This window comes from Sprattus sprattus, assembly GCF_963457725.1.
Source record: "Sprattus sprattus genome assembly, chromosome: 17".
Classification (NCBI taxonomy): domain Eukaryota; kingdom Metazoa; phylum Chordata; class Actinopteri; order Clupeiformes; family Clupeidae; genus Sprattus; species Sprattus sprattus.
The window spans coordinates 4,683,939-4,698,757 of NC_137915.1; the positions used below are offsets into that span (position 1 = coordinate 4,683,939).

General features: G+C 43.3%; 1 protein-coding gene across 1 annotated transcript in view; it reads left to right on the forward strand.

Annotated features, from left to right (window-relative positions):
- LOC308378246 (uncharacterized protein) overlaps nucleotides 1-14,514 on the forward strand; it is a gene marked incomplete at both ends in the record, with an annotated part of 21,896 nt that extends 7,382 nt beyond the window's left edge. Inside the window, 10 exons of the mRNA XM_080855107.1 lie at nucleotides 1,052-1,059; nucleotides 1,213-1,295; nucleotides 1,511-1,653; nucleotides 7,064-7,292; nucleotides 8,046-8,644; nucleotides 12,630-12,725; nucleotides 12,806-13,039; nucleotides 13,435-13,594; nucleotides 13,702-13,761; nucleotides 13,961-14,514. Coding sequence (XP_080711233.1) covers nucleotides 1,052-1,059; nucleotides 1,213-1,295; nucleotides 1,511-1,653; nucleotides 7,064-7,292; nucleotides 8,046-8,644; nucleotides 12,630-12,725; nucleotides 12,806-13,039; nucleotides 13,435-13,594; nucleotides 13,702-13,761; nucleotides 13,961-14,514 — 2,166 coding nt within the window. The remainder of the gene's footprint in view (nucleotides 1-1,051; nucleotides 1,060-1,212; nucleotides 1,296-1,510; nucleotides 1,654-7,063; nucleotides 7,293-8,045; nucleotides 8,645-12,629; nucleotides 12,726-12,805; nucleotides 13,040-13,434; nucleotides 13,595-13,701; nucleotides 13,762-13,960) is intronic.
- Nucleotides 14,515-14,819: the final 305 nt, after the last annotated feature.

Genomic DNA, 14,819 nt, shown 5'->3' on the forward strand with positions numbered 1-14,819 from the left:
CTCGGTTTCCATATGAAGTAAAATGTGCATGGTATCATGTAAACATGAGGGAATAGTATGAGATTCATTCAGAGTGTTAGTGTTTTTCAGAGGTTTGTATATGACACATTTTTTTAAATGTATTTTGGGCTTTTATTTCTTTATTTGGACAGTACAGTGCAGAGTTGTGGACAGGAAGCGAAGCGGAGAAGACGTGGGAGAGGTTCGGGAGAATGGCAGCAGGGTAGAATCGAACCTGTGTCCCTGCTATGAAGCCCGTAAATGGGGGGCTTATCAGCTTGCGCCACAGTGCCCCCCCCCCAACATTTGTCATTTTTAACTAGAAGAATTGTGTGAAGTCAAATATTTCCATGTTTTACACAGCAATTATGTTTTTCATGGTTTACTTTTGATAGGATAAGTTCTATCTGTCAGTACATATTATTTTCAAAACAATCCTTGTCAATGCACAAAACAAACAACATAATATACATTTATGCATTACAGTAAATATTTCAATGGTAGAACTGAAAGAACTGATGCTCTGAATTGTTCTGGGCTGAGGAGTTTCAGAGGTGTAGATGCAGCCAGAATCAGTCCATGAGTTTCGGAGGTGTGGATGCAGTCAGTATCAGAATCAGTCCATGAGTTTCAGAGGTGCAGTCAGTATCAGTCCAGGAGTGTTAGAGATGCAGTCAGGGTTACTCTATGAGTTTCAGAGAAGCAGTCAGTATCAGTCGAGGAGTTTCAGAGATCCAGTCAGTGTCAGTTTCAGAGGTGTAGATGCAGTCAGTATCAGTCCATTGGTTTCAGAGATCCAGTCAGTGTCAGTTTCAGAGGTGTAGATGCAGTCAGTATCAGTCCATTGGTTTCAGAGATCCAGTCAGTATCAGTTTCAGAGGTGTAGATGCAGTCAGTATCAGTCTATGAGTTTCAGAGATACAGTCAGTATCAGTCCAGGAGTTTCAGAGGTGCAGATGCAGTCAGGGTCAGTCCGTGAGTTTGAGAGATGTAGATGCAGTCAGTACCAGTCCATTGTTGCATCCTTTCCTCTGTTCTCTTTCTCTGGTAGATGGTAAGGTAATTGTGATCAGTATCCTTGCCATCACACTCAATTCAATGGCCAGACTTGTGATAGAATTGTCAACAGTAAGTGAAATGACTTTAGGTGTGTTCTGCCGACTCAGTGACATCATGACACAGATCTGCTATGTCTTCCGCCACTTGGCGCAGCACGACACTCCTGTCTGCGGTTCTCAACATGGCTGTCAGGCTGGCCCAGAACAGCCGGCGCTTGGGCTCCTCGTCGGGCCACTGCAAGTAAGTCTGCTGCCGGAGAAAATACCTCAGGCGCTGGAACTTTTTGGAAAGCGATTCTGGCGGGATGGGCTCCAGCAGAACTAACAGCAGGGAGTCCTCTTGGATGTCGATGGCGCGGTGCTGTGCGAAGAAGAGCTCGTAGTTACACCACTCGCTCTGGACGAAGCTCTGGGACAACACAAACACTGTCTTGTAGCTGCTCTCCACACAGTTGATGATGTTGTCGATGACCCACTCGCCCGGGACGAAGTCTCGCTCATGGATGCACAGGTGGAGATTTGCGGCCTCCAGTTGGTGCACCAGTTCGGACTGAACCCATTCGGCATCTTTCTCACTGTAGGATATGAAGGCGTGGTAACTGAAGGTGGATCCCGCCAGGCGTCTGTAGTTATTCCGACTCCTCTGTTTAACTCTTAACCAGATCCACAGCATCTTTACGTACCAGACTCCATCCATGAAGTGAAACACAACTCCAAAAGAAACCAAGACAAACAAGACTACTGGAAAACAAACGCCAAACATGATCAGTGGGTTACAAACCACTTTACTGGGATAGAAATCCTTAAGTGGTGTTCCAGTGAGCTGCGTGGGGGAATAGCAGTTATATGCTGCTGGCCAATCGACCAGCAATGTTTTATTAAAGTCATGAACGAACCAGTAGAGATTACAGTCACAAACAAAAGGATTGTGTCCACCATTGAATTTCTTGAGTTTGGGCAGTCCTCTGAACGACTCCGGCTTCAATGTGTTGATACTGTTGCGGTCCAGGTGCAACTCCTCCAGTGCTGGCAGGACGAGGTCAGGTGGAAGTTCTCTTATTGCGTTAGAGCCTAGAAAGAGCTCCTTGAGGCCCTTCATGTGATGGAGAGCGTCTTTGTTCAGGCTAGTGATATCCGTTTGTGTCAGATTAAGACTGACAAAGTGCGGAGAGAGATGATCAAACAAGGCATTCCCAAGGAGGTTTCCACTCAGAGAAAGGTTTCTCAGGTGTGGGGGCCATTTCACCTTCTTATGGTCAGGCAGCTTGATGGGGTTGAAGCTCAGATCCACAATCTCCAGATGCGGAAATAGATGTACGTACTCTGCAACTCTGCAAAGGCTCTCTAACTTGTTCTTTCTAATTATAAGCTCTTTCAATGTTGAGAGGGCGTGGATAGGGAATGCATTCTGCAAGGAATTGCAGGCCAGGTTGTTATTTGAGACATCCACAATCTTCAAGGATGATAAATCACCTATAACATTACCCAAAATATTACCTTTTATATTCAATTCTGATCCAGATAATTCTGCTTTTACTAAACCCTGAAATAGTGATAGATTCACACTTTCATGAAAATGATCGTATTGATGGTGGTGAATAGTGTTTAAAGTAAGAACTTGGAGATTGCCAATTTTACTGAAGTCTGGGACAGACAGGATCACCAGGCCTGCCGGTGTGTCTTGTAAAAAAGTGCAGTTTCTAAATGACAATGTCTGCAGTGGAGACTGAATGATGTTGACAAAAGCCTGTGACAAATCTGAACTGCTGTGCCAGGAGTTCTCAAACGTGAGGTGCCGGAGCTTACCCACATTTCTCAGGTCGTCTGTGAGGTTGGCTGAGACATCACAGACCTCTGGAAGAAACTTCTCGATTATCAGCGTATCCACTCCAGTTGTCTGCAAGTCCAAGAGAATGTCTCTGAATAGTTTGGGCGTTTTGCAAAAATGAATCTGAAGTGTTAATGCTTTTAACTCCGAAAGATAACCCAGAAAATCAGTGTCAAAATATGTGAGCTCAGCCCCTGCTCGCAGTGTTAGCTCACGCAGGGGGGAACTTGTGAGAGGCTTCAAGTCGCGCTTGTCCAGATGTGATATTCGTGGCCCTCCCAGAGAAATGGAAGACAGACTCTGTAGATATTGAAAGGACTGGCCCAAGGTGAAAGACTCATAGAGGTTTTCAGAAAGGTCAAAAATTCTGAGCTTGGGCAGTCTTTGTATTTCAGGGATTGTTGAGAGTGTATTGAATGAGAGGTCCAGCTCCTCCAGACGTGGGTTTCCTTGAAATGCTTTTGGCAAGATGGAGGTCAGCCCACAGTTAGTCATTTTAAAGATACACAGGGCCGAGAGGCCGGACAGACCTTCTGATGTCAGCGTGGAGATGGAGTTGAAGGAGATGTCCAAATACTGGGTGTTTTGTGGTAGGTTTGAAGGCACTCCGGTGAGATTGTGGTCGGAGAGGTCAATTTGATCTTTATCAGGTATGATGCATGTGCCAGCTGCTCCCTTCATCCATTCGGCAGCAATAACCAGCAGGAAAAGCAGCAGAGGAGACAGCAAGAGAGAAACATCATCCATCCTGTAAAGAAAGTATAATCTGTGTATTAAACTGTTGCAAAGTCATTTAGCTACTAATACAGGTAAATATATAACATTTTTCACATGGAAACTGTTGTTCTTAACAAGACCTTAACCATAAACAGATTCATCAACCAAATCAAATATTCAGCATCAAATGTATAGTTCAACTAATTAATATCCATTGCAGATAACAGTACTGCTAATTAAGTAGTGGTAGTTTTGGAAATAAAGAAACATTTCACATCAACATATTTGTCATTCAACAATATAAGTAGCAATTCTATTCCTATTCAAATTCTCATTGTGAATAACAGTGCTATAAGTTATCTTAAGTTATTAACCGTTCTAATAATAATGCACAACACATAGAATGACTCACGATCCATAATGAAAACTAATAAGGTTACTAAAAAACAATACCCACTGAAAGATTTACAATGTTACAAAAAAGAACATACGTGATATTGAACTGCAAGTAAAGCATATCCTTCAGCAAATAATTCAAGTTAAATATAAGCAGGCTATGTATCTTGATACCTCACCTTTTGACACTTACGTTACACACTAATTTTCTGAAGAACAGCTCGGTCTCACCTTCAATATGTCTCTCTACTACTGCTGTTTTATCTCCACCAGGTTCATATACCCATGGCTGGCTACTGATCTACCTGGAAGTGCAAACAGAACAAGGCCCTGTGGATTGTATCAGAAGTTCCTAAAATAATTACCAATACGTACAACTCGTTCTCAGTTTTGAATTTGTTTTTCATTATTCACAGTACTTGCTTTGTTCCGGAACAGTCTGTTTGTCTAAACCCCTTAGCTTCCTTGCAAAAGAGGGAGGGATATAGTGTGCATCACCCCATGCATATCACCACACTTCTCTTTTCCTTACAGTGGATTGCAGAAGTTTACAACCCGCTTCCCTTTAAGTAAATACATCTCTAGACAATGGGGCACATTGACATGCTTTGTGGGCATACAAAGGGTGGAATGCTTGTTTTACTCTAGTTTTCATAGTTTATAGTTTCTTATGGTTCATTTGGTTAGCATAAAGGCTTCACAGACTGTGTCCTCAACACTCCCAAGTCAACCCTTCCAACTGCAACACAACTCTCCCTCAGTTTATCTCTATTGTGATTTCCATGGTCTTGAAATGGACCTATAGTACCAGCTGCAGAGGAACTGGGCATGAAAAGAGCTTTTGTGTAGTGAGGATATGAAAAGGGTTTTGTCCTCTTTATTACATGTTCCAGAAGGCCCAGCTGTACTGTGAACTACTAAAACATCACGGTTGGAGAGTGCGGCAGCATTCTTCATTTCACCACACTTGAGCTCAGATATTGATTTCTGTAATATTTATTAAAATCTCCATTAAGTCCGATCCGTGAACATGAATCAATATGAATGTCTGTAAATGCCCCTTAAACTAATACACAGGGACGTGCACAGGAGTGGGCTCAGGCAACTGCCCGTTTGCCCTCCTCGACTGAAGTTGCCCCTCCGAGGGAAATATATATATTTGCTATCAGGGGACGGGGCGTGGCAGCAGCGGTTAGTGAGAGTTTAAGATGATATTGACAAAATTTGCGATCAGATGACGGGGGCGTGGCAGCGGCGGTTAGTGAGAGTTTAAAATTATATTGGCAACATTTGCGATCAGGGGACGGGGGCGTGGCAGCGGCGGTGACAAAAATGAATGTGTTGCCCCTTTTTTCCAGGGCAGAGCAACTGCCCTTCAAAATTCCTGTGCACGTCCCTGACCTTCAGCACTATATTTTTGACTTAATATCTCCAGTCAACATTAACTTCAGTGGTCGGTGCCTCTGTGATGGTGGCGGAGTACACAGACTTGCCGTTGGAGAACACACACACGGAGCTGGAAGACCAATCCACAGACACTGTGTCACCAAAGTGGAATGCAATAGCTATGACTCCAGATGCTTTCGCTACGCATTTGAGGTGCACAGTCACTGCTCACTGATAGGGGGACACTCAGCCTGTCTTGTGTTTCATCCAAAAAATTGAAGAAATATATTGGTAAATCAAAATCCCTTCAATACAATTCAGGCTCAAACAGTTGCCATAGGGACGGATTGATAACCTGAGATAAAGGCTAGAAGAAGGAGACAGGGAGTCAGAGGGAATCATGGGAAAAGGCTACAGCTAAACGAGGTAAATAAAACATTTATAAAACATCAGACACACCATTTAATTTTGTTAAGGCTGCATTTAATAATGAAATAGACAAACAATTACATTTGTTTGCCCTTTGTTAGAATTGCCACTTCTGTGTGCCTTCTCTGCTCAGATAATCACAGCCAAATCCCAAGTGTGTCTGTGGCGATAAGGATCACGGACATTAACAACAATCCTCCTTCACTCACTCCGAACTATGAAGCCTTGTGTGCGAGAATGCTAAAGCAGGGAAGGTAAGACCTTGCATAGCCGAGAAAAACACACACACACACACACACACACACACACACACACACACACACACAAACACATATATATTCAAGGGCCAAATGTCTGATGTTCTGTTACTTGCCGTTCTCAGTTGATTCACACCCTCACGGCGACGGATGCGGACGACCCTATTGGAGGACAGCATTTTTACTACAGTCTTGCCCCAGAGGATGCAAAAAAACCCAACTTGAGATAACCAAGGTGTGTTTCGCTGAAACTGATCACCTGATTCATTGATTGATACTGAAAATTGATTGTTTGACTGGTTGATTGAGTGAGAGAGTGATTGATTTTCTGTTTAGTTAATTTGTTGACTAAGATACGGAAAGATTGGTTGATTTATTTATTGGTTTGATGGATATTTGGTTAATCGATTAATTTATTTATTAATTGATTGACTGACTGACTGATTGATAGATAGATTGATTAATTGACTGATTGATTGATCTGACCAGCGTTTTCCCCCTCTCTGTGGCAGATAACTCGGCGTGGGTGCTGACCTGAAGCGGTGGCTGGTCGCAGCAGAAGTGTGAAAGAAAGTATTCTATATAAGAATTATCATGAAGGGTTTTTGGTTTATTAAATTAATTTCTTATCTGTGTCTTTGTTCTGTGGAGAGGAGATGGCAGTGTCTGGCACGAGGCCCACTTTGAATGTTTAACTTAGACATGTCATGAAATGTTTAGCTTATACTGAGTTAGTGTCTTGGTACCTGGAACCGAGTGAAACCAAGAGACACTGTCTGGAACCAAAGGTATGAACAAAGACCTGGGAGGGGACTTTATGTTTAATCTGTGTATACATTATTTTGAATAAAGAAGAGCTTATTTTGAAAGGGAGGTAAGTGTTTGGTTTGTAGCGATTCATGCCACTTCACTCCTCTGGGCCTGGAGTAAACATCTGTTATTAATAATATTTCTGTTTGTGAAGTCTTTATTCTGAGGTAATACAGTAACAGTTAAGGGTGATTATCCCTGACAAGAAGCAGAGCGTCTACCACCTGCCCATCCAGGTGTCGGGCGGCGAGCTGCTGATGCAGAGCAGCAGGGCCATGCTCACCGTGCGCGTGTGCAGCTATGATGCCGATGGCAACGCTCTCTCTTGCAGTGCTGAGGTCTACACACTGCACGCCAGCCTGAGCCGAGGGGCACTCATCGCCATCCTGGCATGCATCCTGGTCCTGCTAGGTGAGAGGGCATGCAGTTACCTACACACACATACACTTATACAAACGTACAGGCCCATGTCCAGCATCTTTATATTGTGTATTGCGTGCATTCACAAAAAACACACACTCACACACACACACACACACACACACACACACACACACACATATTTATGATTTATATATGTATACTATACAGTATATGCCATATGTTCTGCAGGTCCCAAATACATGTTTGCTAAAATAATGCTGGTTCATTTGCCAGTCTCCATATGGAAAATAAGCTATTTTGCTGCACTCAATTTTTTTTTTTCCACTTTGCCAATGAAAGGGTAATGAACTTAAATGAGGTGAATGATTGACGTAGCATTCCTGTCTTATCACTTTGTGTCAAGTCACAAATTTCAAGCATCTGTCTGTTTGAAAGTCCTTCTGACAAAAGGATTTATGGCTCAACCTCTAACCACTGTTATTGAAATAAACTCCTTTTTTATCTCCCTCCTTCCCTCATTCCATTCTGCCTCTAACTCGACTGTCAGTAAGAGATTACAACAGTAAACAGTAAAAGGTAATGGTGTTCTCTTGTGCTCTCTGCACTGCTGCCCCTCCCACTCTCACAGACTTAGGAAGCCACTCCCACCCCTCAGTGCTCAGCCCTTTCCAGAGAAACGAAACTCAGTTCTGCCTTTTTCTTTACTCTGTCAGGAAGAGATCGCAAAAGTAAGCGACACGAACAGAGAGAGACAGGAAAAAACACACATATACAGAGAGTAACCCAAAATGGCAGAGGCCAGTGTTTTATGGAGTCAGGACCAGTTTAGCTGTCCAATCTGTCTTGATCTGCTGAAGGATCCTGTGACTATTCCTTGTGGACACAGTTTCTGTATGGATTGTATCAAGAGCTGCTGGGATCAGGAAGATCTGAAGGGAGTCCACAGCTGTCCACAGTGCAGACAGACCTTCACACCAAGGCCAGTTCTGGGCAGAAACACCATGCTGGCTGACGTGGTGGAGAAGCTGAAGATTATGGGACTCCAGGCTGCACCACATGCTCACTGTTATGCTGTACCTGGAGATGTGGAGTGTGACGTCTGCATTGGGAGAAAACGAAAGGCGGTCAAGTCCTGTCTGATGTGTCTGGCCTCTTACTGTGAAACTCACTTCAGAGATCATAATAATCTCGACCCAGGGAGAAAACACAAAGTGATTGAAGCTGCTGGTAAACTAGAAGATCTGATCTGCTCTCATCATGATAAACTACTAGAGGTCTTCTGTCGCACTGATCAGAGATGCATATGTATGCTGTGTATCATGGATGAACATAATGGACATAAAACGGTGTCAGTCGCAGCAGAGAGAACTGAGAAACAGGTGAGACTTGCTTAGTACTCCTGGTACTCCTGATACTGGCAAAGGCCTTCCAGCTAAAATGTGTTATTGTGCACTGATAAACACATTAATGTGAATAGCACCAGCATTCTCTGACTTTATTCTCAGTTTTTGATCCTAAGGTTAATTTCTTGACTTCAATCTGACATTTGATACATCAACATCTTTATGGTTCATGGTTATGGTTAAATGAAAATAGTCAATGAGTGTGACTTTGAGTTTTAACTTTTTTAATCATGAAAGTGAATATCAGTAGTAGTAGTTGTAGTCCTTTATTGTTACAACACAAGTACACAAGTACCAGCAACACAGCCTGTACTATAGTAAACTAGTGAAAATGGCAATCAGCCCGCCCATACATATACTGACAAGGGGGGTAGACAGAACGGGAAGACAAGGTTGAGGGAAGAATTTCAGCATAACATTGGGGAGGGGAGGAGAGAAAAAAGGCAACCCCCAGACTATGCTCCTAGAGGAGTACAGTGTGGGAACAGTAAAAAAAACACCTCAGCACCTAAGCACATGCATTTTACACATGACAGAGACTTGCAACGGGGGTGGGTTGGGGGTATGGTGGTAAACCAGTACAAACAAGCAGCCATCCAGTCCTGCAGCCTTTCAGCACTGGTCACAGACCCGCCTGTCACACTGGGGGTATGAAGCGGGTGAAGGCGTGAGATGGGGGTCGTGGAGGGTGAATGCATATTCGTGAATATATATGTAGAAAGTTTGTGTAGGAGTAGGCCTGGGGTGTTGCCTTCCTAGGCCACAATCAGTCAACTTCTCAGTTCGCAAGATTGTGGTTGCCGTGGAGACAGCCTTGATCAGGTACAAGACAAAGACAACAATCCGCAGGTGTCTGTGGGAAGGGGGTAGGGAATGCAAGAGAGTACTAATACATGATATGTTTCAAAGTTCAAAGTACTTTATTTGTCATTGCCACAAAAACAACGAGACAGTAGAGGCAACCAGACTTCTTACACAGCTAAATAATAATAAATAACAATTAATAAATAGATTCATAAATATCATACATAAAATAATAATAATAATAATAATAATAATAAAAGCAATATATTTCCATATCTCCATATTTCCATATTAAGGTGCATCAAGTGTTAGAGTGCAGTTCATGGGGGGCGGGGCGGGCTGGGCCGGGGGGAGATGAAGGGGGGTGGGGGGTGGGGTGGGTAAGCTGTTGAGGAGCCTTATTGCACAGGGATAGAAGCTCTTTGCCATCCTGGAGGTGCGTGCCTTTTTTGATCTTAACCTTTTCCCTGATGGGAGTAACAGGAACAGGTGATGGGCAGGATGGGAAGGGTCTGTGAGGATGCGTTTAGAGCACTGCAGGCAACGGGAGGAGGAGATGGACAAGATGTCGGGTAGCTCTACTCCAATGATCCTTCCCGCTGTTTTAATCAGCCTCTGGATGGCTGCCTGCTCCGCCAGTGTACAGCTGTAGGACCATACATTCAGGCAGTATGTGAGCACACTCTCTATAGCGCAGCGGTAGAAATTATACAGCAGCCAGCCTCTGAGGAAGGTGTTCTTTCCTCAACTTCCGGAGGTAAAAGAGGCGTTGCTGGGCCTTCCCCAAAACGGAAGCTGTGTTTTTGACCCAGGACAACTCCTCCGTCAGTGTCAGACCCAGAAACTTTAGAGAGGTGACACGTTCGACCTCTTCAACATTGATGTAGAGTGGGAGATGGTGATTATGCTGGGAAGACTTCCGGAAGTCAATGATCATCTCTTTTGTTTTCTTAATGTTGAGACTGAGGTTGTGCTCAGAACACCAGACTGCCAGGTTTCCCACTTCTTGCCTGTAGGCAGCCTCATCGTTGTTGGAGATGAGGCCAAGCACTGTTGTATCATCTGCAAATTTGAAGATGTAGTTGGATGGGCTGGAGGGAGCACAGTCATGGGTGTAGAGGGTGTATAAAAGTGGGCTGAGCACGCAACCTTGTGGGGCGCCAGTGCTGATGGTCAGATTTGAAGGGTGATGCTTCCCCAGTTGTACACTCTGGGCCTGATTTACTAATATGCGAGCGCTGCTTAATCTGCGTTCGCAAATTAACGCACAGTGTTTTTGCGCATTGGTATTTATCAAACCAGATCTGCGCTGGGCAAACTGTGTTTACTCCGCCCTATATAGGGCCTGATTTACTAACATTGCGAGCGCTGCTTAAACTGCGTTCGCACATTAACGCACTGTGTTTTTCCGCATTTTCCGTGGTATTTATTTAGGAAGAGAAAATGAAGCTTCCGCGAAGTGGAGATAGATACATTGGTTCACGTTCGCTCAATCACTGAACCTGATTCAATGTGTGCGCTGCTATATTGTTGTTCTGCCCGCCATCACCTACAGCAAGATGTTTAAAAGAACACGATTATAAAGAATATGCTATTGGTGGCATTAATGCATAAACTGTCTATTATAACAATATAGATGTGTACATGGCAGGATTAATAATTTCTACAAGGGACATGGGTTCACTACAATATATATGGACGTGGGTGCAATCAATGGTTCATATTGCGTTCGGAAAGCTTGCGATTTCAAAAAAAGTCCTGTTTGATGTCTATAATTTCAGCTGTGGCAGTGGGGAAATGTATTGACCAGTGCGCCATAGCAATGCTTCGAGTACCTGTGTGAATATTTGTGAAGGCTGAGATATATCAACTGCTGATACTATAACTGTTTGAAATGATCCGGTGCCAATATTTGCAATGTTTACCAACTGATTGAATGGAATGTGATCTCCGGTTGGAGGGTTAGATGTGGTCTCTGATCTGGTTCAGTAATTGAAGTATTGCGTGGCTGGTTAACCTGTACCGTCTAATGATTTGTGGTTAATTAAACTGAAAATGTGTTATACGAGTTGAAAAAAATATTTCTGTGCGCTGTCTCTGTCTTCTTTCTTCGCCTTTCTCTTATCACTGCTGCCATATCAACGTTTTCAGACTAAATGAAAATGGCTTCCTGGTTAAGACGTGCTTTTATGAGGCGGAGAATTAGCGTGCAAATCGGAGATGTGCGCTTGCCAGGCAGTTTAGTAAATACCCCGCAATACATCATTAGGCGCACTTATCTTCGCTCCTCCCAAATATTTGCGCATGTTTCCACCCACCTTTTTGTGTCCTCCCCGTCAACACCCACAAAGCGTTAATATGCGCTGCGCTCCATTAGTAAATACCGTTTTATGTTTACGACTGCTATTTTATGCCAGAAATGGCCGCAATCCTGTTAGTAAATCAGGCCCTCTGTGTGCGATTGGTCAGGAAGTCCAATACCCAGTTACACAGTGTAGCATTGAGTTTTAAGTCCTGAAGTTTGGAGATGAGTTTGCCTGGAAGGATCGTATTGAATGCAGAACTGTAATCTATAAAGAGAATACGGATGTAAGTGTTCTTTAACTCCAGGTGCTCCAGTGCAGTGTTGAGCAGCAGGGCTACTGCATCTTCTGTAGATCTGTTCGCTTTGTAGGCAAATTGGTGTTGATCAAAGGAAGCTGGTGTGATGCCTCTTATGTGTTTCATGACCAGCCTTTCCAAGCATTTAGCAGGTATGGGGGTGAGAGCCACTGGCCTATAGTCGTTCAGGCACTTGACTGCAGTCTTTTTTGGCACAGGTATGATGGTTGATGCTTTGAAACATGGGGGGACATGTGAAAGGGCTAGAGAGCGGTTGAAAATGTCTGTAAATACCTCTGTCAGCTGGTCACCGCAATTCTTTAGTACGCGGCCTGCCACACCATCTGGTCCTGCCGCTTTCCTGGGGTTGATGCTTTTCAGGCAGAGTCTGACCTCGTGGGGGGTCAGAATGGGTGCAGTATCGTCAGGGTAGGGGCAGAGGCAGCTGACCATTGTTGACCCTGTCGAACCGTGCATAGAACTGATTCAGCTCTTCAGTCATTTCATTCTTTCAATACATTAAATACACAACTCTAATAGATTTACCTGTTCACAGAAACTGTTGGGTGATACTCAGCGAAAATCCCAACAGATAATCCAGGAAAAAGAGACTGAACTTCAGAACCTGAGACAGGCTGTGAAAACTCTTCAGGTGAGTTGTATCAACCAGAGGAAATAATAAGAGACTGCTGCAGCAATTCATGTCTCATGTCTTGTGTTGTGTCCAAAAAGAGTTCTGCACAGGCAGCAGTGGAGGACAGTGAGAGGTTCTTTACTGAAATTATCCGCTCCATTGAGAGAAGATGCTCTGAGGTGAGAGAACTGATCAGAGATCAGGAGAGGACTGAGGTGAGTCGAGCAGAAGAACTCATGGAGAAACTGGAGCAGGAGATTGCTGAGCTGAAGAAGAGAGATGCTGAGCTGGAGCAGCTTTCACACACTGACAACCACATTTGTTTCCTTCAGGTACTGTCACTACTCAGATATGATGCATTATCACAGACGAGATTAGTTTATTTATGCAGTTTTGTAAAAAGTCACTGTTGAGACTGCTCTACCTGTCAGTCAAAACTTCAGTTTCCTATTCAGGACCTCTTTGGTAATGAGGTAAACATAATAGAGAAGAAAAGGTAACCAAGGCAACTCTTCTTTATTTACACATTAATACCCCATGCAAAAACATTGTGATTGTAATATTTAAAAATTATAAAACATTCATAACTTTGAACATGAGTGCCATTTTGCATTTCATTCAATCTGATCTGACTAGGACTAGGTCTGTACCAAAGTGCTCCAGTAGGTCCTGGAGGAAGGTTTATGTTTGTTAAATTGCATTCGGTTCATTTTCTGTCTCATTGTAGAGTTTCCAGTCTCTCTGTTCCTACTCTGCTCCTGACAACTCACCCAGACACACGGTCCACACAGATCTGTCTTTTGATCAAGTAAAAGAAAGACTTTCTCAGCTCAGGGGGAAACTAGAGGATGCACTCCAGCAGGGACTAAAGGACATTTCTAAAACTGGTATGAGACACATTCGTGCCATGACTTTGAAAACATCACTTCTGAATACAATGTTGTGTGACCCAGAACGTTGTGGTTGTTGATGGGTGTCCTTTTTGTCTTTACAGCCAAACTTGTTAGCGGTCTATCACTGCCTGAGCCCACGACCAGAGAGGATTTCATAGCATGTAAGTATATGATACACACATGTGTACTGCATGTACAAGTACATAAACACATACAAAATACACACACACATATACAAGAGGAGAACATAGTGCCCTGCTCTATCTGGTAGTGAACATGATAACCTATTAATAGTGATAATTTAAACCATTATGCCCTTAATCACCACTGCTCAATGAGTCATGTTTTATCCTCCCTCAGATGCCTGCCAGCTAACCCTGGATCCCAACACTGCTCATAATGACCTCACACTGTCTGAGGGAAACAGAGTTGTAGAAAGGTGCCCTAATGTGAATCATTCATATCCTGACCATCCAGACAGATTTGATTCATGGCAACAGGTGCTGTGTAGAGAAGCTGTATCTAAACACTGCTACTGGGAGGTTGAGTGGTCAGGATCATATGCTGAGATTGCTGTATCATACAAAGGGCTCACAAGAAAAGGAGGGGCTAATGTTTGTGGACTAGGACAAAATAACAAGTCTTGGAGTTTGAGTTGCTCTTCATCTGGCTACACAATCATACACGATAGTAAACATATGTCACTCAAAAGCAAAAAGACAAAAGCAAAAAAACAAAAGCCCACCTCCATCTCTAGAATAGGAATGTATGTTGATCACAAGGCAGGAACTCTGTCTTTCTACAGTGTCTCTGATACAATTACTCTTCTGCACAAACTACACACCACATTCACTGAGCCACTGTATCCTGGCTTTTACCTCCATAATAACAGCAAAATCAGGTTGTGTCAGTGACAACATACCAGCATAATCTAAACATTCATGTCTAATTTGAATGGATAGAAGGGTCTGACACAAAGTTTCTTTATTCATTCAGCCCTTCTAGCCTAGCTTTTGTGTTTCATTTGAGTTTCTAAATTGTACTGAACAATGAACAGTGATTGTGCATCAACACCACTTGCTTTAATGTCGTGAAGACAGGACCATTTGTGTCGTTATCTACACAAGGTTTATTACCACAGAAACTTGTGTTAACATAATGTGGTAGATGCACAAGCTTACTTTTCATCTGCAGGACTAGTACTAAAACAAGTTTACCT